General features: G+C 42.3%; 1 protein-coding gene across 1 annotated transcript in view; it reads left to right on the top strand.

Annotated features, from left to right (window-relative positions):
* ADAMTS6 (ADAM metallopeptidase with thrombospondin type 1 motif 6) overlaps positions 1–25,379 on the top strand; it is a 648,820-nt gene that overhangs the window by 503,669 nt on the left and 119,772 nt on the right. Inside the window, exons 16-19 of the mRNA XM_030193183.1 lie at positions 1,262–1,395; positions 5,030–5,153; positions 8,929–9,009; positions 18,183–18,346. Of these exons, the coding sequence (XP_030049043.1) occupies positions 1,262–1,395; positions 5,030–5,153; positions 8,929–9,009; positions 18,183–18,346 (503 nt within the window). The remainder of the gene's footprint in view (positions 1–1,261; positions 1,396–5,029; positions 5,154–8,928; positions 9,010–18,182; positions 18,347–25,379) is intronic.

Raw genomic sequence — 25,379 nt, 5'->3', positions numbered from 1 at the left:
ATCTTTGTGCCTACGTTCATGGGACTCGTTTTCTCATTGGTCTGGAAAACCTCCTTTTTCCAAATTTTTTTTTTATATAGTTATTTTTAACTTCTGTGACTTGCACATATATACAACTTCGTGGTTCTTAAAATAAATCTTCACATTCATTGTACCATCACATAAAATGTGCATATCTAACACTTAGCTTTTAAATCTTGCTCCCAACGGGGCTCTCTGTTTCACTTCTGCATAAGCTTCTTCAGGGGACTAAGTGCCAAACGGATTAAATTCACATTGATTTTGATGCTAGACTTCTAACATGGCGCTCAGTGGCTACCTAACGCCAACTATTTCCCAGTATTTCTGGTGTCAAAATTGAAGTTAATTTAATCCGTTTGGCACTTAGTCCCCTGAAGAAGCTTATAAGGAAGTGAAACAGAGAGCCCCGTTGGGAGCAAGATTTAAAAGCTAGGTGCTAGATATGCATTTTATGCAATGGTATAATGAATATGAAGATTTATATTAAGAACCACAAAGTTGTATATATGTGCACATCACAGAAGTTAAAAATATTTATGTAACAAATTTGGAGGGAGGAGGTTTTTTTAGACCGATGAGAAAACTGGAGTCCAATGAACGTAGGCACAAACATTATTAACTTGCTGCCACGGTCGGGACATTTGAGGTAATTTCCTCCTTTTTATAAATAATTTGAAGGTGATAAAGACTGTGATATTCTATTTGTAAGGATAAGAACAGTTTTATCTTCAGCTTTTTACAGAGCTTGTTAGTAAGATTTATTCACTGAGGTTTCTAAGCTGGAACTACCGCCGGCACAACATGGGTGCCAGCGGTAGTTCCACCCCCAATGCTCACCATATATGGCGCTAGTGGAAATATTGAAAAAATATTTCTGCAAGGGGTTACCTGGCGGTAATCAGATTAGCACCGGGTTAGTGCGAGAGCCCTTAACCGCCACCTCAATGGGTAGCAGTAAGTGCTTTCTCCAAAATGGCCACATGGGAGTGCAAACTTACCGCACAGCCATTTATTTTTTTCGGCCTGTTTACCCGCTGCGGTAAAAGGGGCCCTGACGCGTTGCAAAAACAGCTGCCGGTGCTAGCACAGGGCCCCTTTTACCACAGCTTAGAAAAAGGGCATTGAATGACTTGCAGTTTTCAGAATGTGTTGCAAATCTGACATACTGTATGGCTTTCACTCTAGTTGTCTCTGTCCTAGTTTTATAATTCATGAAAACATTTTTTTTCTTTATGCGTAGGTGGGGTTAAGCCTTGTGCATTAAACTGCTTGGCTGAAGGTTACAATTTTTACACCGAGCGCGCCCCGGCTGTGATAGATGGAACCCACTGCAATGCTGATTCGCTGGATATCTGCATCAATGGGGAATGCAAGGTTACAAAGACTTCATTTTACTACTAACTGGCCATCTCTTAAACGGTTAGGTAAGGGGTGGGTTGGGGGTGGAGTGTGAGTGGATTTTCAGTCCACTAACCGGCTAAGTAACTTCATAAAGGGCCCCTTTTACAAAGCTGCACTAGCATTTTTAGTGCACACTAAAAATTAGCATGCACTAACTGCTGAATTCTATATAACGTGCCTAACATTTCATGCTGAAATCTAAGCATATTCCATTAGCGAGTTCTACATGTAAATTCTAATTATTGCCAATCAGTGCTCATTATTGATTGTTGGGTGCTGTTATCAACACTGAATAGCTTGTTAAGCCAATTATATTAACTGCGTTGTAATGCTAGTGCAGCTTTGTAAAAGGGGCCCTTTATGAAGTTACTTAGCCGGTTAGTGGACTGAAAATCCACTCACAATACGCCCCCAACCCACCCCTTACCTAATCGTTTAGGAGATGGCCAGTTAGAGGTGATATTCAACTGAACTAACCAGTTAAGGGGTCTTTTTACTAAGGTTTCGCTGAAAAATGGGTTGCGCTAGGGTAGGTGCATGTTTTGCCAACTGTTTTCTGCAATGAACCGAGCCTAAATTCTAATGCGCGCAGTTCAAAAGGGGTGTGGTTATGGGTGGGGAAATGGGTGTTTTGTGTTTGTTCTAAAATTTACATGTGTAGTTATAGAATATGGCCTAATGCACATGCGTAAATCTATGTGCAGAGATTTATGCCACGTTTTCATTGGTATAAATGGAGATTCATAGTTTTAGGCGTTGGGATATCAACTAAACGTATTCTTTATACCACGCCTAAATCTACGTGCCACTTATAAAATACGCTTAGGCGGAAATGTTTTCTGTGTGGATTTTTCAGGCGCCATATATAGAATCTGGCCTTAAATGCTAAGACATCCATTTTATTCCTATGGGCATCTTAGCATTTAGCGCACTTGAATTTTTAGCGCGTGTTATAAACACTAGCGCACCTTTGTAAAAGACCCTCAAAGTTAGGACAGCAAAAAGGCTGTCCTAACTTTGAAATCCTTGTTCTAAGCTGCTGTAGAAAGTGGCGTTAGCGCGCACATGCTAAAAACCATTTTTACTGCAGCAGGAAAATAACTGATTTTCCTTTTTTTTCAATTAATGGACATGTGCTAATGTTGCCATTAGCACACGGCCATTAAAAGAAATTAGCACGTGAGCCCTTACCAAAATTTATTTTGTAGGTGGTAAGAACTCATGTGCTGCTCCTGCGCAAATCATTTAGCGCACAGTAATAAGGCTTCACTAATTGATCACCGTAGAAGCAGCCACTCTCAGCCCCTGACATGGCCACTCCTCGGAAAAACTAAAAATATTTTTTAGCACGCGGTTTGCTTGGGCAAATCTCAAACTTACAGCAGGATGCCTGAGTGTGTCTCACGGTAAGCCATTATAAGCTGAGGTACATGTGTGCTAACACTTACCGCAGTTTAGTAAAAGGACCCTTGATGCACTAAAGTTAACCAGGTACTGGTGTTAATATCGGCTAATGTTCAGTTAATTTCCAGTGGCTGCTGATACCTGGATATTCTATGCTGGGTGCCGTTCATGCCCTGGCATTGAATCTCCAGGGACCTATGGCTGTGATCCACTCAGATGCTGCTTACCTTTGCAGGCAGATTATTGAATGGACAATTTCTCAGCACCTAAGAATGGAAGCCCTATATATATAGGGCCCCTTTTACCAAGCTGCAGCAAAAGGGGGCCTGCGCTGGAATCGGTGCATGTTTTTGACGCACACCAAGGTCCCCTTTTACCGCAGCAGGTAAAAGGTAGGTCTGTCTTTTTTTGAGGAAATGGCCATGTGAAACACTTGCTGCATGGATATTTTGGGGTGGGAGCCCTTACCGCCATTCATTGAGGTGGTGGTAAGGGCTCCTACACTAAACCGGTCGTAACCGGGCAGCGCAGATTTCCGCTGGGTACACACCAGCGCTACAAAAATTAATATATTTTTGGAGCTTCGGATATGACGGCAAGCGGGGGTGGGAACTATCTCCGGGCTGCTGCGGTAGCCCGGTGGTACTTCCTTTTTAGCAAGCAGTAGGTCCACGTTGGGATTGCCACCGCTTTGTAAAAGGGGCCCATAATGCATTTTATTATTTGATTTCAATGTCTGCAAAGTTTAATGTATGAACGCAAATTTTAACAATGAATAAGAGTTTGCAACAGTTTTATGAATTCCCAGATTTTGATTAAGAAAGGATACATTTAGGTTACCTTGGAAATTTTAGAATGCACGTACTAGTCTAATATTTATATCCTCTTTGGGTTCTTTACCTAACAATACATAAATAGGAAACTTCTGAACTGTGGCATGCTAAACACTGAAAATAACAAAATGCTTCTTCTCATAGGCATGGCACTGCTCAGAGAGTAAAACAATAAATAAAGGCAATGTTGAAATAAATGTTCCAAAAGGAAAAGGAAAAAAATCAGCAGCTACTGATATATGACCCTAGTAACATGGGAGCCCAAACCTGTCAAGTCTTAGAAGTTAAGCAGGGTCAGCTCTGGCCTCAAAGGGAGACCACCAGGGAAGCCCAGGTGCTGTGGGCTGCAGAAGGCAAAGGTGAACCCTTGCAGTATCCTGCCAAGTATGTCAGTCACACAGTAGGCTGTGATTGCCTCTAAGTCTTTGAAAAAACAGATAAGGTATTTACCACTACCAGCACTTCCATGAAAAGAGCTACTGTTAATCCTTTAACCACATGGCACCATGCAAATAATTTTATAGGACTATAGCCCTAGCTTGAAATAGAAAGGCTTTGCTTCTGCTCTGTGCTGTCAGTGTCAGGAGTGGGCATGGGGAGCTACAACTTGCATTAATAGGGCAGAACTGAACAATCCCAGGGGCCCTTTTACAGAGCGGCGGTCAGCCCAACGCGAGCTTACCACTCGCTCTTCTAGGACTACCGCCGGCCCAACACGGCACCGGCAGTAGTCCCGCCCCAAGCGCGTGCCATTTCCGGGAGAAATGAAAACTCTGGAAACGGCTTGCGCGGCAATAATCCAACGGTAATCGAGCATCGCCACGTGCTGCCCAGTTACCGCTGGATTAGCGCGGGAGCCCTTATTGCCACCTCAGTGGGTGGCAGTAAGGGCTCTCCGCCGTGTCGCCCACATGGCCATTTTTTGGGGGGAGCTTTTACCGGCTGTGGAAAAAAAAACAGCCCTGGCGCACAGGAGAAATGACCCTTCTGCTAGCGCAGGGCCCTTATTCCCACAGCTTGGTAAAAGGATCCCCCAGTGTTTTATTCCAGCATCAATATCAAAGCAAGGTTTAAATGAATCTAAAATTATAGCACATATTTATTGCCATCAGTCAAACAGATATTTTAGCAATTAACCAAATATCCAGATATTATTTACCTTTAAAGCAAGGTTCTATTTTCGTGCTATTCTAAATGGATTTAAATATTACATGCTTTAACCAAACCATACTTAAGGCCATGAAGTACGTTAGAGTGCATAACCTTATCTTACATTCAGAACTGTGTTCTGAAAGCGAATACCGTTTTTAAAACTGTACAAGTCTTTCTTTTGTCAGTATTACCATAAGATCCTTTACATGTTTTCTCAGCATGTAGGTTGTGATAATATTTTGGGCTCTGATGCAAAGGAAGACAGGTGTCGGGTGTGCGGAGGAGATGGGAGCACTTGTGAAGCCACTGAAGGTTTCTTCAATGATTCACTGCCCAGAGGAGGCAAGTACAACATACTGCATTAGCACCAAAATTGAAACAAGTAAAGACACCACACATGCATTCAATTCCTTTTTAAAGGGAACAAAATTGCCAAGGCTATTGAATCATAATTTAAATTAAAAGATGAATACAACAAAAAAGGGGAATGACACCTGCAAGACAAAGGATTTCACAGCCAATTTTGAAAAACGGTTTAAAGCAATAAATCACGAATCACTAAAGTAATGCTGGAATTGTGATGTCATACAAAATGAAACAAAAGAATAGTAATCCATATCGGACCAGATTCTATTTACGGCGCCTGAAAAGTCGGCGCTGAAAAAATTTCCGCTTAGGCGTAATCTATAAACCGCAGCTAGATTTAGGCATGGTTTATAGAATACACCTAAGCAGATTTATAGAATACGCCTAGCAGCCATGCGAGTGCCTAACTCTAGGCGCATCCATTTACGCCAAGGAAAACTTGGTATAAATACCAGCACCTAAATTAGGTGCGGAGCAGGTGTATTCTATAACCTTGCAAGTAAATTTTTGGAATGCTCACGAACTGCCCATGGCCATGCCCCCTTGTTGGCAATGCGCATTAGAATTTACGTGCACCACTGTACAGAATACACATTAGTGAGTAGTGCGCATAAATTATAATTAATGCCAATTAGTTCTGATATTTGGATGTTAACATCCAAATATTGGAATTGTTATCTAGTTAGGTTATGTGCATTGTTATGGAATCCACTTCAGTTTCTGCACAGAAATCTCGGTGCTATATATAGAATCCAGGGGATCATGGTTGTGATGTCATACAAATGGAAGACAATAAACCATATCATATCTGGATTGTGTGCATAGTACAAAGTAGAGAGCAATTTTTCTGTACAATTATATACCATCCTTTTTATTTTTAGAGAAATCTTTTTTGACCTCTTCTCCTGAACATCTAATATCTAATGTTTGTTCATGATGTCTGTGAAACTTTTCTGTTGCCTCTTTGTTGTTATATTTGTTTGTTTTACATTGCTTATAATACACTGCTGCTCTCTACAAAATCCAGGTTATAAGTGGAAATGGTTAGTACAGTGGGCTGAGAACCTGGGGAACTGGGTTTAATTCCCACTGCAGGTCCTTGTGACCCTGGGCAAGTTGCTTAGGGGCCATTTTACTAAGGTGCAATAGTGGATTTAGTGCATGCTAAATAATGGATTAAGTGCCATGGAGCCTGTATGCATACAGGGGGCTTTTACAAAGGCGCAGTAAGCTCTATGCATGTGCAGCAGACACCACAACGAGACTACCGCCAGGCTAGCGCGCCTCCTGGTGTTATTTGAGATTTGGCACATGCCCATACCGCCGGTACAAATTATTTTTTATTTCCTACCAAGGGCGACGTTTCCGTCGTTAGTTGGCACTTGGCGCATGCCAACTGGTCACCGCGCGTGTAGTGCTTGAGCCCTTACCACTAGATCAGTGGATGGCGTTAAGGGCTCAGGCCGTAAATAGGTATGCGCTGGTTTCAGTTTTACTTCAGGCCCTTTTCCCGGCCCACTGAAAAAAGCCCTTTTCTCAGATGCGGTAAAAACTAGCCAGGCACACTCCAAAAACACATGCCCACATTACCGCATGTCACTTTTTGCCGCAGCTTAGTAAAAGAACCCCACATTGAGCTCTGCAGCATTTGGCATGCTCTGTTAGCACACACTAAATCTTTCAGTGCACCATAGTAAAAGGACCCCTTAACCCTCCATTACCCCAGGTCCAAAGCTTAGGGCTCTGTTTACAAAGGCGCACTAATGTATTTAAAGAAAACCAAAGTCCAAAAAGACCAGGATTTTGCTTGTTCATTCTCCCCTTGTGGATCGTGGACCGCACTACATAGCTCATTGCACCTCATTTTGAGGATCTTAGACACTTGATCTATACAAGTCAATTTGTTGACCTCTGAGGAAGGCTTTGTAGCTGAAACACGGACCGTGTAGGGTCCCAATAAACTGTTTTTGGTGCTCTTACTACTGTGTTTTCAGTACTGGTCTTTTTGGACTTTGGTTTTCTTCCACTCTTGTGTACTTTGCTGTGTTTGGTTTGCTTGTGGAAGATTTGGACCCCCCTTTCTTCGCGGCACTAATGTATTTAGCATGCGCTAACCTTGTAGATGCCTATAATATTCCTATGGGTGTCTACACAGCGCATGCTAATTTTTAGCACACACTAAAAACACTAGCATTCCTTAGTAAACAGGGCTGTTAGATTGTGAGCCCTGTATGGACAGAGAAAATACCTGCATATAATAAATGTGAACTGCTTTGGTTATACCACAGAAAGGCGGTGTATCAAATCCATGACCCTGAACTCCTCCTATAGTGTTTGGTATAGCTTCTTTGTGACAGATCGCAATTTACAAATGGTAAAAAAAAATGTTCCCCAAATGTATGCCTGGCTTTCCTAAAAAGGCTTATCTGGGACTGATGCTATGTTTTCTCTTACATTTCTATGCAGGGGCAAAGGAGTTCACTGCTATAGGAAAACTTAGAGGCCCTTTTACTAAGCCATGTAGGCGCCTACACGCGCCTAACGCGCGCCAATTTGGAACTACTGCCCGGCTACCATGTGGCCTGGGTGGTAATTTCATTTTGTACGCGCGTCCAGTAGGCACACTGGAAATATTCTGGTGCGCGGCACTAACCGGGTGGTAATTGGCATTGTACGCATGCTGATGATTAACGCTTGATAACCACGTGAGACCTTACCATTAAGTCAATGGGTGGCGTTTAATTTCTCAGGCCCAAAATGGATGTGCGTCAATTTTCATTTTGCCGCACGTCCATTTTTGCCCCCCCCCCCCCAAAAAAAAATATAAGGCCTTTTTTGCAGGTGCACTGAAAAATGAACATGCGCGCGTCCATTACACGTATCTACACCAGAGCGGGCCACTTTTTGGCGTACCTTAGTAAAAGGACCTAATGTTTCAGGACCCTTCTTAGGGGAAAGTTGTCAATATGAGCTGTTTCTAAAAATGGGTTAATTTACCACAAAATTGTGCTTTTTTAGCACAGGGCCCTTTTTGTGCAATGAAACCCTGTGCTAAAATAGCACAACTTGTAGTAAAGTAACCCTGTTGATAGCTTCCCCATTAGTGGTTTATATAAGCATTTATAATATAGCACATCCAACATCTGCTGGCCTCACCTGAACAAGTTCTGAAGTTGGAATTTGTATTTGCTGTTGGATTTAGGTTACCAAATGACTCCTGGTCATTAAGAAGAGGCTATGACAATCCTGGGCTTACCCCAAGGCTGATGATGGTGGGGGTGGCTTTGAGTCTAAGAGATAGTTGATGAAGCAGCCTTTAATAGATCATTTACAGCCTCAGGACTCAATTTTGCAATATGCTGTCCCTTTGTAGTCATTGCTTTGGGATAGTTATTGCTTCTGTGGCATGAAAGGAGACAGATCCCACACATGGGTGCCTGTTTGCAGATATTTGCAATCAGGGAAGAAGGAGATACAGTCACTATCTGTCCTGTCCCAAATACTCAGACACCTGGGTCATTCCTTCCGGCTGTATCTTCGCAGAAAGGCCATCAACACAGTTTACAGGAGGGTTTCATTTTGAGATTTCAAGATTATTTTATCACTGTAGCAGAAAGGTGCATTCTGGTGATATCAGTGGAATCCCAGAGTTTTAAGAAGTGTTAATGTATCTGTCTAATTTATTGATGACTTGTTTCCTGCCTCAAGTTCCAAACATTGGTAATAACAGGCTGCCCTTTTTGCCTTCCAGGCTACATGGAAGTAGTTCAAATTCCAAGAGGTTCAGTTCACATTGAAATAAAAGAAGTTGCAATGTCAAAGAACTATATAGGTAAGTTTTTTTTCTCACTTTAAGGGAAAGTGTGGAATGTAAATATGAATTATATCCAGTATGATTTTGAAAAGAAAATGCTTTGGATTGAAGAAATCTTTCTCATAAAGATTTTAGCTGTACAGTAGTTGAATATGCTGTACCACTTTCAGAAAGTTCATATCAAGTTTTCAGTCATCAGTAATTGGAAGGAACTTACCGGGGGAGGGGGGAGGGAGTCAGAGAGAATAATTTTACATATAAAAGGATATGACTTATGTTTGTTATCAGGGACAGCTGGAAAGGAAATTAAAGCTAAAGTTTATCTTTAAACAATATTTGTTTTTCTTCTTTCCTCTCATAATCATGTCTTCACTTTTCATCTGCTCTATATGCACCAACAAACTTCAGTTCAAATACTAAAACATTCGCCCCCCCCCCCCCTGTTTACAAAGCCATGCAGCAATTCTGACACAGCCCATTCAAAGTGAATAGACAGCCGCTAGCATGGCTTTATAAACAGAGGGATTGGATAGCTATTGATATTATAGTTTGATTTTCTTCGTTAGTTTTTATATTTGCAAACAAAAATACAACATAATTACCTAACCACCTTACTGGGCATAATATATAGGCCATTTTGGTCTTAATCTGCCGTCGTGTACTGCATCGTTTTTTTGAGTACATGGGGATTTTACTTCCTTATCAGTGGGATGATGTTTCCGAGGACAAGTTGAATATTGTGATGTCATCACTTGGAATTCGGGTCAAAGAGAAAGTAAACAAAGCTTTGTAAACAGCATGGTTTTCTTAGAGCAATGTGTCAGGACCACCTAAGTTTTGTTCTGTGGAGCCTAATGGTCACCTTTTTTCCACAGGTGTTTAAATAAATCTTTTGTTGCACGTACTAAGTAATTTTACATAGTCTTTTTTGCACCACATATGCGCATAAATGGCTTCTTATAAATTCCAACCAGCATAAAAGTATGCACCATGGCACAACGGTGAGTACTTTGCCAGTAGGTGTGTTCAGGAGTGGAGTTCGGGCGAAGCATTAGCAGAACTTGCAAATACACACTCAGGTCCCTTTTATCAAGCTGCGGCAAAAGGGAGCCTGTGCTGGCAGCATGTGTTTTTCATGCACGCCGAGGCCTCCTTCTACTGTAGTGGATAAAAGAGAAGTCTTTCTTTCCTGCAGGAAATGGCCATGCGGCAAGTAAAGCACTTGCTACGTGGCCATGGGTGGCGGTAAGGGCTGCTGTTCTAACCTAGCAGGAACCGGGTAACACGTGGCATTGCCCAGTTACTCTGTGTACACCCCAGCTCTACAAAAATAAATATGTTCTTGTAGCACAGGATATGATAGTGCGCTAGGAGTGGGGAGTACCACCGGGCTGCTGTGGTAGCCCGGCAGTACTTCCTGTTTAGCAAGCTGTAAGCATGTGATGGGCTTACCACTGCTTATTAAAAGGGGTCCAAAGTTATTAAAATATACTAATCTGTGTGTGTAATAAAAAATTATAGATATGGACATTTATACTTACTCCAGGGCAGGTGTAAATGTCTGTTCTGCATGTTAGGCGAAATGTTTGCCCCTTAGGCTATTATTTTATAAAGTCAAGTAGGCACCTACAAAAAAACCACTTAAGTAGGTGCTTACATACCCTATTTAACCAGGCTCCTGTTATAAAATTGCTGTTTACAAGGCTATTTTCTTTGGTTGAAGGCAGCCTCACTTTCAGCCCTGTTCCCACTTAGAAAAAACTAAGGGGCCCTTTGAGTAAACTGCACTTAGTGTGCCCTGATGTGGGCATTTCCCCCGTGCTAAGCCCATTTCTTGCATGGCCATCAAAAAGGTTTTTTTCTAGTTGTATTTCTGGCTATGTGCTGTTAGCATTAGCTTGCAGCCATTTATACAAATTAACATAGGAGCACTTACCACAACTATCTCAGAACGTTTTGGCGCAATTTTTGCTGCATTAGGCATGCGTTAGCACCTAACGCAGCTTAAGGCCCTTTAGTTATGTTTTCATCATGGTTTCACTGTTTCCTTGATCTTTGGCATGGCTGTGGTATGCATTGGTGCATTGAGTGGCTTCTGTAGATGCATTTGTAACATTTGAGTCATTTGACTTCACTGTGGCTATGTCTCACCCAGTGTCCCAAAAACCAAAGACTCCCAGTGGCATCATGCTGTGTGCAGCATAGCAGGGTGCTATTTGCGACTGAAATCCACAAGTTGGGCCTGCCAAAACATCCCTAGATGCACCATCTGTCAGAAGGCAACGCCTAATGGACATCATGGCAGTCAAGAACAGAAGTAGAAACTCTTTTATTCAACTAAGAGGTAACTCAAGTGCGTTGGCAATGGAATCTTAGACAAGACTCTGGAACTGCACTGAATACTGAGGTTGCATCAACAGTGATGTCACTGATCCTCTCAAAATCAAGCATTGATAGAAGCCATTTGGACCAGGTGTTATCAAAGACCTGCCTAATGAAAGAAAAGGATTCTGCTGCATCCGCAACAACATTGAGAGATTTTGATGCTGAGGATCAGACACAAGATCCCAGGAACAGGAAGAAATTGGCAAACCCAAAGTGTTCCCAAAGAGAAGGTACTCATCTTTAACATTTGGGTAAATGCAACAGTTTCTAAGGGTTCAAGGTCCAGCCATGCATTCATATGTATGATTGTTCTGCAGCACTGTTAAATATGTATATTTTTCATACTGTTTCATGTTAGTCCTATTATTAGGTTTTAAATGTGCCATTTTCAAGTTTACCTCATTTATTGTATTTATCTATAGAAGACTCCTGAGGTAGGCTTTCTCAAGCCAAAACATGGTCTTGTGCCTGGTCTTAGCTGTTCTTCAATAAACATCATTCTTCAGAATCCACCAGTTTCATGAATGTCTAGTGTTGGAAGACTCATCCTGTGATCTATGGTTTTATGTATTTCGTAACAGTTCTTTTAGTTCCTCCACTTTGGGTTTTTTTTTCTCTGACTGTATCAACACCAGTGCCAAAAGAGGTTCAGCAAATCATAGAAATCATGGCAATGTCTGAAGGCATGAAATCAACATCAACACATCAAAAAGCCCTGGATTCAGTATTAACCACTCTTGTGTCAGTTTCCAGTACATCAAGAGAATAAGCTTCACAGAGGTACTGTCCTATCTCAAAATCTAGACTCCCAATAGACAAAGAGTATCCCCTATAGATGCTTTATCTCAGAACCATGTATATTCTTGGATTTCTTCTAAAGAATATTTTTCTGAGAGTCTAAACAGGCTATAAGGTTCCAATTATTAATTATGAAGCTTCTCTGATCAGGAGTCCACTGGTTTCCCCATGGACCCCTCTCTTGCAAGGAAAGGAGAATGTTTCCACCAGAGGACCTCTCTCTCACCAATTTTGTCAGAGAAATGGCTGAGATTATTCCAGTTACATTAGAGGAGACTGAAAAAGGGCAGAGGTGTTGTATATCCTCTAACTTCTTACTACCTACTCCCTCAAGGAAGATGTGACAGTTCTTACTCATTGCATACTTAAGTAGACGTAGATGAAAATGTGTGAAACCCACTCTGTTAACAAGAAGGCTGACTCTGTGTACTGAATCCAGAAAGGACCCAGATTCCGTATGCAGCAGTTACCATACCAGTAAATGATAGTTGAATCCACTCTAAGAAGGCCAATCAGATGAGGACCAACTCCTCAATATCCCTGAATGGTTGTCCATACCCTGTATCTTCTTGAGAGGAAAGCTTTTCATAATTTATTCTTATTTTCCACATAGTTTCTTACTATTTCTTCATGGACCAGCACATGCAGAACATCCTGTAGAATGTAGAAAGTCTGTTGTAGTTTCATTCTCAAAAGGAATTTGATGACCTTAGGTCACTAGTGAACAAGGGAAAAGTGGTGTAAAACACACACAGTCAGAACAACCAATGGTGTTTTTGATACAGCATTGAGAGTTTTTCTGCCATAGGTATCAATGCCTGCAGACTCTCATGGCTTTGGGCCTCAGATATGATATACAAGAAAAACTCACTAATGAGCCCTGCAACATAGATAATGTCTTTGGAACCAAGATGGAGGCAGCTATGCTATACTTCACTCTCTGCTCAATCACTGTCACATTCCAGCACCATATATAACTCTAAATACTATTGTTTCTAGGTACGAGGGACCATCAGAAGATAGTCAGTTTTTTGGACCCAATTATTTCTAAGAGTATCTACATCATAACTCGTCATCAGTCCAAAAAATGTTTAGCTTTACTCAAAAAGTTATGTTTGCCAATTATATATACCAAATATTGAATTGTAAAACTTATCTTTTCAGATGTCATTCAAATGATAAAATACTATGGGACGCCTCAGCAGAACTCCATTTTAAGCTGCAGTAAGCACACGTTAGTGCTTACCGCAGCTTGGTAAAAGGGCCCCTAAATGTTTTATTGTTCTTGTAAATGCTAAGATGGAATTGGCACCAAATGGCCAGGGTGTGATAAGGTGCTCCAGCTCTAAAACTTACATACCTTATGGAACTAGAGTAAAAAGCTTAAAAATTCCAACCTCACTAGGAAAGATACTCAGCAATATTATAAAAATAATTAACATAACAAATCACACCATATCCTTTTAAGGTGTACATTTTATAAATGCACAATAGAACACACAGTTTTAAAAACACATTCATAACTCTATATCCTTAAAACCTTAGCAAAATATGGGCAATGTTCAGCCAATGATTTCCAAAATGAAATGAATAAAAGGGCATATTTCCATATTAAAACAGTAGTCTTAAAGGAAAAATTACTTCTTACCCGATAATTTTCTTTCCATTAATCCCAACAGATCAATCCAGAGACTTGTGGGTTATATCCATCTACTAGAAGGTGGAAGAGAGAGCGCAGAACTCTGCCATTTAAGATACTGTGCGGCCAACTTTAGTATTGTCAGTATCAAAACAGTGAGGAAAACCATTGAGGATAGCAATCTCCTGCCTCCAATCCAAAAAACTCAACATATCCAACCGTCAATCACATGACCGCAGCCAGACAATAACGCTTGTAGAATTGGTGTATCCATGTTATCTTCATTTATTTATTTTTTAACCTATAGAGAAGAACAGTGAGCAACTCAATCTGTAGAAGACCCTGGGGAAGAAAGGCACACCCCTTCCCCACAAAAGCGGAACACAAGCATTCCACTCCAGAAATTGCCAAGACAACTCTCAGCCACCATCATGCTCTGCCAACTGCTACAATGAGTGTCCACTCTGAGACAAGCACCATACAGTAAGGGGGGGGGGGGTTGGATTGATCTGTTGGGGCTAATGGAAAGAAAATTATTGGATAAGAACTCATTTTCCTTCCATAGCATCCCACAGATCAATCTAGAGACTTGTGGAATATATCAGAGCAGTCTTCAAGTAGGGAGAGACCCAGAGACCCCCCCCCCCCCCCCCGTGGACAACACGGAGGTCCCAAAGGCCACATCTCACCGTGCCAACACATCCAGTCTGTAATGCTTTGCAAACTTGTGAACAGAAGGCCACGTGGCTGACTGGAAAATCTCTGCGACTGACACCGCTTGCACCTCCTTGAATGTTGCTGCATACGCTCTCATAGAGTGTGCTCGAAATGGCACTTGGGCAGCCTTGCCCGTTAGTATGTATGCTGATGCGATGTCCTCCTTTAGCCAATGCACTACAGTCATTTTAGAGGCATGCTCACCTTTTCTGCGTCCCGCGAAAAGAACAAAAAGGTGATACAAGTATCGAAACTCATTAGTGACCTCCAAATACATCCAAGCAGCAAAGGGCTCAAAATTCAGAAGGATAATCCTCCCTGCAAAATACAGGCAGGTCGATCAGCTGATTCAGATGAAAAGAAGAAACCACGGAACCGTCTGGAGGGAGACTCCCACCCGTAAAGCAGAGAAATGGGCCTCTGCATGACAATGACTGCAGCTCCAAAACTCTCCTAGCCAAAGTGATAGCCACCAAGAAAACTGTCTTCAAGGTCAGATCCTTCACAGAAAGACAGTCCAAAGGCTCAAATGGTTGCTGCTGAATTCCGCAGGACCAAATTCAGGCTCCACGGAGGCAAAATGGAGTGAAGATGGGGCCGCAATTAGTTGATCCCCTGAAGATAATGAATGATATCCGAGTGCACCGCAAGGGACATGTGCTGTACTTGTCCATGAAAGCACGCTAGAGCTACCTCCTGAACCTTCAGAGAACTGAGAGACAAGTGCTTCTCCAACCCAGCCTATAAAAAGGCCAGATTGTGGGCAACCAACGCCATAGTCACTTGCAGGCCTGCAGCTGCACACCAGAACTCAAAGGTGCGCCACATGTGTGCATAAGCCCCCGAGGTGGATTATTTCTGAGCCTGAAGCATGGTTGCAATAATGGGTGAGGATAACCTTTCTTCTTCAGCTTCTACATTTCAAGAGCCATGCTGTAAGACCAAAGCGGGAGGGATCCTCCATGACCACTGGACCCTGTGAGAGAAAACCCCACGTGGGGTTTATCCAGAAGGGACCATCGATCTTCAACCATATCAGGTCCACATACCACAGATGCCATGGCCAATCTGAAGCCACCAGAATTATGGTGCCTCTTTGTCACACAGTGCAACCCAAGTAACAGCCTATCATGGGCACAGTGGGAAGACATACAGCAGTTGATGCTGCAGCCAGATCTGCAACAAAGTATTGATTCCTTCTGAGCCCAACTCTCGGCCAATGCAGAAGAATATGGGCACCTTTGCATTGAGCCGCTAGGCCATGAGATCCAGCACTGAACCCCCCCCCCCCCATCTTGCGGTAATCAGGCAAAACTCAGATCTGGAGAGTTCCCACTCTTCTTGATCCAGGAGTTTCCTGCTGAGGAAATCCACATGCACATTCAACGAGCCCGCTATGTGCACCACAGTCAGCACCATCCAGTTCCTCTTCACCCACTGGCAGAGGCGCGCAGCCTCTCATGCTCTCGTTCTTGTCGACATAAGCCACCGCTGTAGCATTGTTGGAGAATACCTGGCCTGCCCTGCCTGTCCTACAGCCAGAACCGAAATGCTTGTAAGGCATGAATGGTCCTCAGCTCCAAAAGTTTGATCAGCCAAGAAGCCTTCAGCAGGGTCAACACCACCTGAACCATCTGACCTGGCAGTGGGCTCTCCAGCCTGACAGACTGGCATCTGTGGTGACTATCATCCAGTCAGAGGTGGACAGGGAGACCCCTTTTTTGAGCGCGTCCTTGTACTGCCACCAGTGCATTGCAAACTGGGCCCACGCCGACCAAGGCAGTTATACCTAATAGTCCTCTGAGATTGGAGACCAGAGACTGAGGAGGGCCAATTGAAGTGGTTGCATATTTCACTATCTCCAAGGTGGCCACCATAGAACCCAGAATCTGCATGAAATTCCAGGCCCACGGAATGGAACAGAAAAGAAGGTGGGAAATCTGGTCATGTAACATCAGTTGCTGTGCCTTCATGAGGGAGACCATCCCAGCCATCTTGTCAAAAATCACCCCAAGGTATTTGAGAGACTGAGAAGGTAACAAATGGCTCTTGGCCAGGTTGACCAACCAACCCACCCTCCCAGTGATCGCAGAAAGAAACACGAGCCATTGTTTGCTTGCTCTCCTGCTGGAAAGAAGCCTGGATCAGCCAGTCATTCAGGTAAGGGTGCAACTGGATGCCCTCCTGCCACAGAAAGGGTACAACAACCACCATGACCTTGGAAAATGTTCTAGGAGCCGTCACAAGATCAAAGAGCGGGTTTGATTTAAAATTCTCTGCATTACCCATAAGACCCTCCATTCCAGTTCTCCTGCTTATCCTGCATTGTGATTTCTTATACTCTGCTTGATCTCTCCACTCCCTTGACTCACACCATCTTGTTCTTCCTTCCCCTAAACAGGCTCACTATGAATGTACACAACATGCTGCATTTTTCTTTCTAGTTCCAAAACTTTGGAATGACCTCCCCCCCCCCCCTCCAAGCTTTCTTTTCCACATTTCAAATCGCTTCTTAAAACTCACTTTCAGTCTTGTCTTTGGCTTCGCACCTCAGGCGCCTTAGTGGTGGGTACTGGGTTACCCTGGCTGGTGGCAGAGACTAGACTTGGAGACTTGATTGACTGACTGGTCCTTTCCTGTGGAGTTCCTTTTCTGTTCTGTGCATTGTTTATTTGTTTTTGAATTTGTTAACCACTTTGACCTTTGTTTAGAAATGATGGAATATTAAGTCTGATAATAAACATAAACATATTTATTGTAAATGTTTAATTGCATGATATGTGTTCTTTGTAAATGCACACAATAATTACTCTGGAACTCTCACACTTTGTTTTTTGTTTGAAGAGTTTATGTTATGGAATTTTGATTAAAATTTATTTTGGCTGTTGTTTTTAGTACTTTACCCCTGAGGCAGCCCTTGAAAGGTCGAAACGTGGACCATGTTGGGTTTGTATTAATAAATTTGCTGTTTGGACCTTACATTTGGTTCTGCTCTTTATTTTTTGCATCATTACTGGTACAGATCTGAAGTGCCTCTCGTGCTGCTCACTACAGTTAAGACTGTAGGTATAGGATAACCATGACCGACAAGATTTCCTCACCAGGGATAATTACATGTTAAGCAAGGATTTGACCCCAGTGTGGAATGCAGATCAGTGACTCCCACAGGCAAAACAATTAGTTACCTCATCACTTCAGCATCTTCATCATAGTAAGGAGTCATAAGCACCACAAGTGTACAGGGGTAATGTGATGTGAGGTTCAGATAGAGGCTAAAGAGGGAAGAGCCAGGGGGCCTGCTTCCTAAAACACAGGAAACCTCTGTAGTACTTGGTTTGTGAATAAAAATGAAGTCTTAGTCAAATTCTTTTCTGCTAATTGAACTTCAGTGAGATGTGCATAATACAACTGAGTAGAATTATGTAAGTTCTACAATGCAATTTTCCAATAATGCATTTCCCATATGCTTTTAGTTCTTTATGGCCAGCAGTGGGGGTTTTTTCCACCTGCAGAATTTAGGGATATTAAAGAGCAACCAACCTGATCCAAAGCTAGCACAAGAGTTATTTGCAATCCTTTTTGTGGTTCGTCACATTTATTGTCATTTTAAAGTGGTTTTGAATGAATTTACATTGGTGTTTGTTTATTTTAGCTTTGAAATCTGAAGGGGATGACTACTATATCAATGGAGCATGGACTATTGACTGGCCAAGAAAGTTTGATGTAGCTGGAACCGCTTTCCACTACAAGAGACCAACAGATGAACCAGAATCCTTAGAAGCTTTGGGCCCCACAGCTGAAAATCTCATTGTCATGGTAAAGTAATACTACTACTTATTATTTCTGTAGTACTACTAGAGGTACATAACAATGTACATATACACATGAGATGGTCTTTGTTCTATAGATTTTACAGTCTGTTCAAGACAGACAACCTGGACAAATAAAAGAATTAGGGTATTTTATTTATAATGTGAAATGGTTAACACAACACTGTCAGTATTCAGCTGGCTGCAGTCAGTCTCTCTTTTTTTTTTTAACACTAACAGCCATTCTGACTGGACATATTTTGGCTTCTTGAGCTTCTGCAGGCTGCGGCTGATATTCAGCCAGGGCCTGCATAAGACACTCATTGATGTGACTTCTGACTGAATATTGGCTGAAACACACATAAGCCCTCCCCTGATTCCAATCCCCCCACCTGCTCCTCCAACAAAGTCGGACTTCCCCAACATGTCCAAACTCCCCTGAATATGACCTGATCCCTCTTACCCCTTCAACATGATGTGACCTCTTCTTAACTCCCCCAATATGTCCAACCTCCATCACCACATCCCTTCCCTGTCCTGCGAAACTACCGCTAGAAGTTACAGCGGCCATTTTGCACCCACAGCCAACAGGGTCAGGAGTGAGTGGGGTTCGCTACTGCCCCAAAGACCCACTAGCAGACCAAGGATGTCAAGGTAGGCCCAGATGGAGGCCTTCTTTGATGTACGAGGGGGGCTTATCTTGGGGGTGTGCCCGAAGGGGGCCTTTTCCAGAGGCTTTAGGAGGGGATCCTCTATTGGTTTGAGGGATGGGAGAGGGGGTCACATGTTGAGGGTCAGGATGGGGACAGATCATGTCAAGAGGAGTATGAGCATATTAGAGGGGGTTGCTTCATGTTGAATGGGCAGGAGAGGTTTGGATTATGTTGATGAGAGTTGAGCATGATGGGGGGGGGCTGGACCTTGTTGGGGTGTTGGGAAGGAAGGGAGTAGAGTGTGTTGGCACCCACATACCGTGTTTCCCCGAAAATAAGACACTGTCTTATATTTATTTTTCCTCCCCAAAACGCGCTAGGTCTTATTTTCGGGGGGATGTCTTATTTTCTGGGAAACATCGGTCGCCCCCCCACCCGAGCCCCCCATCCGTCGCTCCCGGAACTAACCTGAAGCTCCTTTCACCTTCGCAAGTTCGGATTCGGATTCAAAGCAGCAGCACAGCAGGGCAGACCTCTCCTTCATTCCGTGTCCCGCCCTCGCCTGATGTAACATAACGTCAGGCGAGGGCGGGACACGGAAGGAAGGAGAGGTCTGCGCTGCTGCTTCGAATCCGAACTTGCGAAAGTGAGAGGAGCTTCAGGTTAGTTCCGGGAGCGACGGAGGGGCCCGGCGACCTCGGGTGGGGGGGGGGAGGTGACCCTGCTTAAAAAAAAAAGTTTGGTAGGTCTTACTTTTGGGGGGATGTCTTATATTTTAAATTTGCAGGAAAACCCCGGTAGGTCTTATTTTCGGGGAAACACGGTAGCTAAGCGGGTATACATAAGACTGCTTTTTGTGAAGTCCTATGTTTCTGCTTAGCTATGTGGGCACTGGCACTGAATATTGTTGACACCTGCATAACTGCTGGCAGCTCCCTGACTCCGCCAACACCTCAGTGTTTGTAAAACCCCTCCCCTGCCTGGTTTCAGGTTGGCCAATCAGTGCCAATAATCAGTGGCATTACCTGATTAAGTACCCTTGAATATTGGTAGATGGCCAGTTGAGCAAACTGGAAAGAACAGAATTTAGAGTTGGCAGTAGAGGAGAAGGGATCAGATAAGAGTGGCTTAACCAATGAATGGAGTTTTCATGGAGGGGTGTAAGGAGATGTAAGAGAAGAGAGGATAGGTAATGAGGAGCTGTAGAATGAATGCATTTGTAAGGAATAAGAGAAGTTCAAACTGTGTTCAAGAACAAATAGAGAGCCAATGAAGTAACGAGAGAAAAGGATTTTTGTGTGTAGCAACACTGATGGAAGGTATGTCATGCAGTTAAATTTTGACTAGTCTTATGTGTAGAGAGATGGTTCAGTGGGGAAGGGTTGCCATAGTCAAAGCAGTAGATGACGTGCCCTTGGATAATAGTTTTAGTAGTGAGTTCAGAATTTTAATAATGTTAAAGAGAAAGAAACAGTAAGTAGTATGTTGGATATATGTAGAGAAAAAGAGAAAGGAGTCAAAGATGATCCTAAGGTTGCTGGCTGAGGAAGCAGGGAGGATGACAATTCTGTCCACAGAAACAGAAATATGAATGAGAGGAGGTGGGTTTCAATGGAAAGATAAGAATCTCTGTTTTGGCCATGCTAAGATTCAGATGGTAGAGGAACATCTAGGCAGCAATGTCAAACAAGAAGGCTGAGATTTGGGATTGGATTCTTGGTGAAATTTCAAGGATACTGAGATAGATCTGGGAGTCATCAGCACAAAGACAGTACCAGAGGCCCTTGATCAAGGGAATAAGTGAAGTGAGATAAAAGTGCCCAAGACAGAGACCTGAGGTACAATGATTGATAGAGGGGTAACAGTGGAGGAAGATCCACCAGAGCATACATAAAGTGCAGTGAGAGAGATAAAAGGAATATCAGCATAAAACAGAGTGTTGAGACCCAATCGAGGACAAAAAACCAGCACAAAACAGAAATGGGGGAATGGGACTTGATATACTGCCTTTCTGTGGTTTTTACACCTACATTCAAAGCAGTTTACATAGTATATACAGGTATTTATTTGTCCGTGGGGCAACAGAGTCACAAGGAGCTGCAGTGGAAATTAAACCCAGTTCCCCAGGATCAAAGTCTGCTGCACTAACCACTAGACTACTCCACATCAAGCTACGTGAGACCAAGTGAGGTCAAAATATCAAAGAATAGATAGTGGGTTGGCTGGGAGGCACTAGAGGCAAGCATCGGCGATGGACGCAGGAGTGAGAAGCTCTCTCCCTTTACTTCAGGAAAATTGTTATAATAGCTGGTATTTTGACTATAAATTTCTATTTTCTTCAGAATCTACCAGCAGAAGATGTCTTTCCAGCCTCTATGCCAACCTCAAATGTCATACCCAGCTCCATCACAGCAGTATGCAGGTCCCTGGAGCAGTTTTTAGTGGGTGCAGTGCACTTCAGGCAGGCGGACCCAGGCCCATCACCCCCCTACCTGTTACACTTGTGGTGGTAAATGTTGAGCTCTCCAAACCACCCCAAAACCCACTGTATCCACATGTAGGTGCCCCCCTTCAGCCCTTAGGGCTATGGTAGTGGTTTACAGTTGTGGGGAGTGGGTTTTGGGGGGGTTTGAAGGGCTCAGCACTGAAGGTAAGGGAGCTATGCAGCTGGGAGCAATTTGTGAAGTCCACTGCAGTGCACCCTAGGGTGCCCGGTTGTTGTCCTGGCATGTGAGGGGGACCAGTGCACTACGAATGGTGGCTCCTCCCATGACCAAATAGCTTGGATTTGGTCGTTTTTGAGATGGGCGTCCTCGGTTTCCATTATCGCCGAAAACCGGGGATGACCATCTCAAAAATGACCTAAGTACGACCATCTCTAAAGTCGACCTAAATTTCATGATTTGGGCATCCCCGACCATATTATTGAAACGAAAGATGGACGCCCATCTTGTTTTGATAATACAGGTTGCCTCACCCCTTTACGGGGCCATCCTGCGAGGACGCCCTCATGACAACGTGGGTGCCCCATTCGATTATGCCCCTCTTAGCGTCTTTCTCAATATCAGTGAATGAAAATTCACGACAAGCTTGCACAGGCCACAGAGGAAGTTGAATAAACAGCTAAGGATTTACATCAGTTCAGCAAAGTGACCTCCGATAAAATTGTTTACCTAGAAAAACACCTGGAAAACATGGCAAATCATTGCCAACGCAACAATATACAAATTTTAGATCTCATTGAAGGGGCAGAAGGGAAAAATTTTACCACCTTTCTTTCAACATGGATCCCTGCTATACTTAAACTAACCTTGGAATATCCGCTTGAATTCGAACGAGCACATAGGTCTCCTGGAAGGCCCAAACCTAATAGTAAATTTCTCAGACCTATCATGGCAAAACTTCTGAGGTTTCCACATGCCTTGTTAATTCTCTCAATGGTCCGATCCTTACCATCGGTTCTATATGAAGGAAGGAAAATCTTGTTTGTTCCGATTTTGCTAAATCTTCAGCTACTAAGAAGAAACAATTCCTTCAGCTTCGACCACAGCTGAAAACTCTTGGAGCCCAGTATGGGTTACAGTACCCAGCGAGAATGGCTGTTAATCTCAATAACGTTACTAAATCCTTTGATTCACCTTCTGTTTTACAGGAATATCTTGATCAAAGTGTTTCCAACGGGATGATTGGATGACGCATTCTGAGCTTTTCATTGGGCTTTAATTCCTGGATATACTTCCAGTTGAACTTTATTCCTTATCTTATTCATGAATAGAATATACAGTTATCAATGCTATTTAATAACTTAACCTTTAACTGATAGTTAATCTACCTTCTTGCTATGATTATATCGGCTGTTTATTAGAATTTTTTTTTTTTTACTCGAGAGTTTATTCCATCCTACTTCTCGCTGTGCTGTTCTCCTACACACACCTCTGAAGTCAACTATAGCTGAAAAGAAGTTTGGGCCATTGACTCTATTCTGCTGTTACGTTTCTTTACACTGGTTTTACCTTCGTGTTTATTGCCTGGCTTTATTTATTTCATGTGAATTTACTGCTGATTATTTCAATCTTCCCACTGAAATTTTACAATTTTACTTCATGTTCAAAGCATCATGCATTGTCCTTAATGCTTGTACTTTGGTTTGATATATTACACTATAATGGCTCAAACATTTCTGTGTAAATTTGTTTCTTGGAATTTACATGGTGTTCGACACCCTGTTAAAAGGAAGAAGATCATTCTTGCCCTGAATGAAATCCATTTTCGTGCGGTGAACTTTTTCATTAAAAATACAAATTGCAGTAACATTACTGTTTGTTCCCCTCCACGGGGTAAAAATAATGGTGTAGCAATTCTTTTTCACAAAAATGTAAATGGGCAGGTTAAACAAGAATTATCTGACACTGAAGGAAGGTGGGTTTTAATGAAAGTGTCTCTATTACATCAGGATTTCCTATTGCTCAATTTAGTGAGTTGGCCGATAAAATAGTGAAATGTGAACCACTACCTTTAACAATAGCAGGTGACTTTAATATGTCACTCGACTCTTGGTTGGGTAGACACTAGAGCCTTCTACCATGTTCCCAAAGCTCGCATTACCTTACAATCACTGATCGACTCATCTCATCTTACTGACTTTTGGAGACAATTTTCACCTACTGCCAGGGAGTACACATTTTTCTTAATCCCACACCAAAGTTTTTCCCATATTGATTATTTCCTTATCTCCAGTAATCTTAGCCAGAATATACAAAAGGTTCGCATAGAACCTATTGCCCTCTCAGACCATGTGGCAACATCCTTTTCTTTACAATTATGTTTGCTTAATCCATTTAGATCTCCACAATGGAGACTCAATTGCCAGCTCTTAACTGTAGACAATTACGTGAAGAGAATCAGCAAGTTTATTAAAACCTTTGTTCACAAAAATAATCCCTCTGACACTAATGCAATAATTACATGGGAAGCTTTTAAAGCCTCCCTATGAGGAGAATTTATTTTCATATCCGCACATCAAAATAAAGAAAGCAATAAACACTTAACTGAGCTGGAATCCCTTATCAAAGATTTGGAACACAAATATCAAGCGGATCAAAATTCGGCCTTGAAACCACCTAAAATAGCATTGAAAATCCTTAAAATACTAAAGAACAAGCAGGGGTTCTTTGACCAGACTTTCTTCTATATAATAAAGCATTTATCTTACAGCAAGCCTCCTGTTGGCGAATAGAACGCCTAAATTATTATCCTATATGGCTGTCACTGGAAAGACCTTGTTTAAGAAAACACCACTTTTTTTTTTAGTTACATTTGTACCCTGTGCTTTCCCACTCATGGCAGGCTCAATGTGGCTTACATATTGTATATAGGTACTTATTTGTACCTGGGGCAATGGAGGGTTAAGTGACTTGCCCAGAGTCACAAGGAGCTGCCTGTGCCTGAAGTGGGAATTGAACTCAGTTCCTCAGGACCAAAGTCCACCACCCTAACCACTAGGCCACTCCTCCACTTGTGAGAGGACTCTTTTGAGGGTTTGCTTTTATTGATTTGAAATAAAGACCTTGTTTAAGAAAACACTACTTGTGAGAGGGCTCTTTTGGATCCACTGTCTGTGTGTTTTGGCTTTCGTGTCTCCTGTGGAGAGATCACCTTCTGTGGGTGTTGTCACTAGAAAAATCATTATGGGGCCCTTCTCTCAATTCTAATTTTTTACCAATAATTATGCCAGATTCTCTGAAAAGTAACAATATAATGCTTTCATCATACTTCTGTTTACGTGACCTTGATAATTATATGGATATCCCGAGCCACACATCTTTGAAGTCCATTATCTGGGGCAACCCATTAATTAAAATTAATAAAAATCCCATTCATTGGGAATTATGGTCTAGTCGTGGATTATAGTCGATTGCTCAAAGTTATTCTCATAACTCCATTATATCTTTTGAAAATTTGTGTTCTCAATATTCTTTGCCTAACAACCAATATTTTAAATGGCTACAAATTAAACACTGTTTAACTAAGAACAAACTAATTTCTACACTATGTAATACTTCTCCTAGCATTCATGATTTTCTCTCTACTCTTTTTCATAAAGGTCATGTAGTCTCACACTTATACAAGTTTTTTTTATAAGGAAAGATGCAAGAAGTAAATTATGTTTGCATTCAATATGGGAAAAAGATGTTCAACATCAGGTCACCTCTCAAGAATGGATACAATTTTGGTCCAAAAATAATAGACTCATCACATCGGCCAGCTATATCCAATCGTTATATTTTTTCCATCACAGAGCTATTTGGACTCCGCATAAAATGGCTATTGCTGGTGTTATGACAAATAATATGTGTTGGTCCTGTTGCTCTTACCCGGGCACCTTGA

Source organism: Microcaecilia unicolor, chromosome 2 (assembly GCF_901765095.1).
Source record: "Microcaecilia unicolor chromosome 2, aMicUni1.1, whole genome shotgun sequence".
Taxonomy (NCBI): domain Eukaryota; kingdom Metazoa; phylum Chordata; class Amphibia; order Gymnophiona; family Siphonopidae; genus Microcaecilia; species Microcaecilia unicolor.
This window is presented reverse-complemented; position numbering and strand designations above follow the sequence as displayed.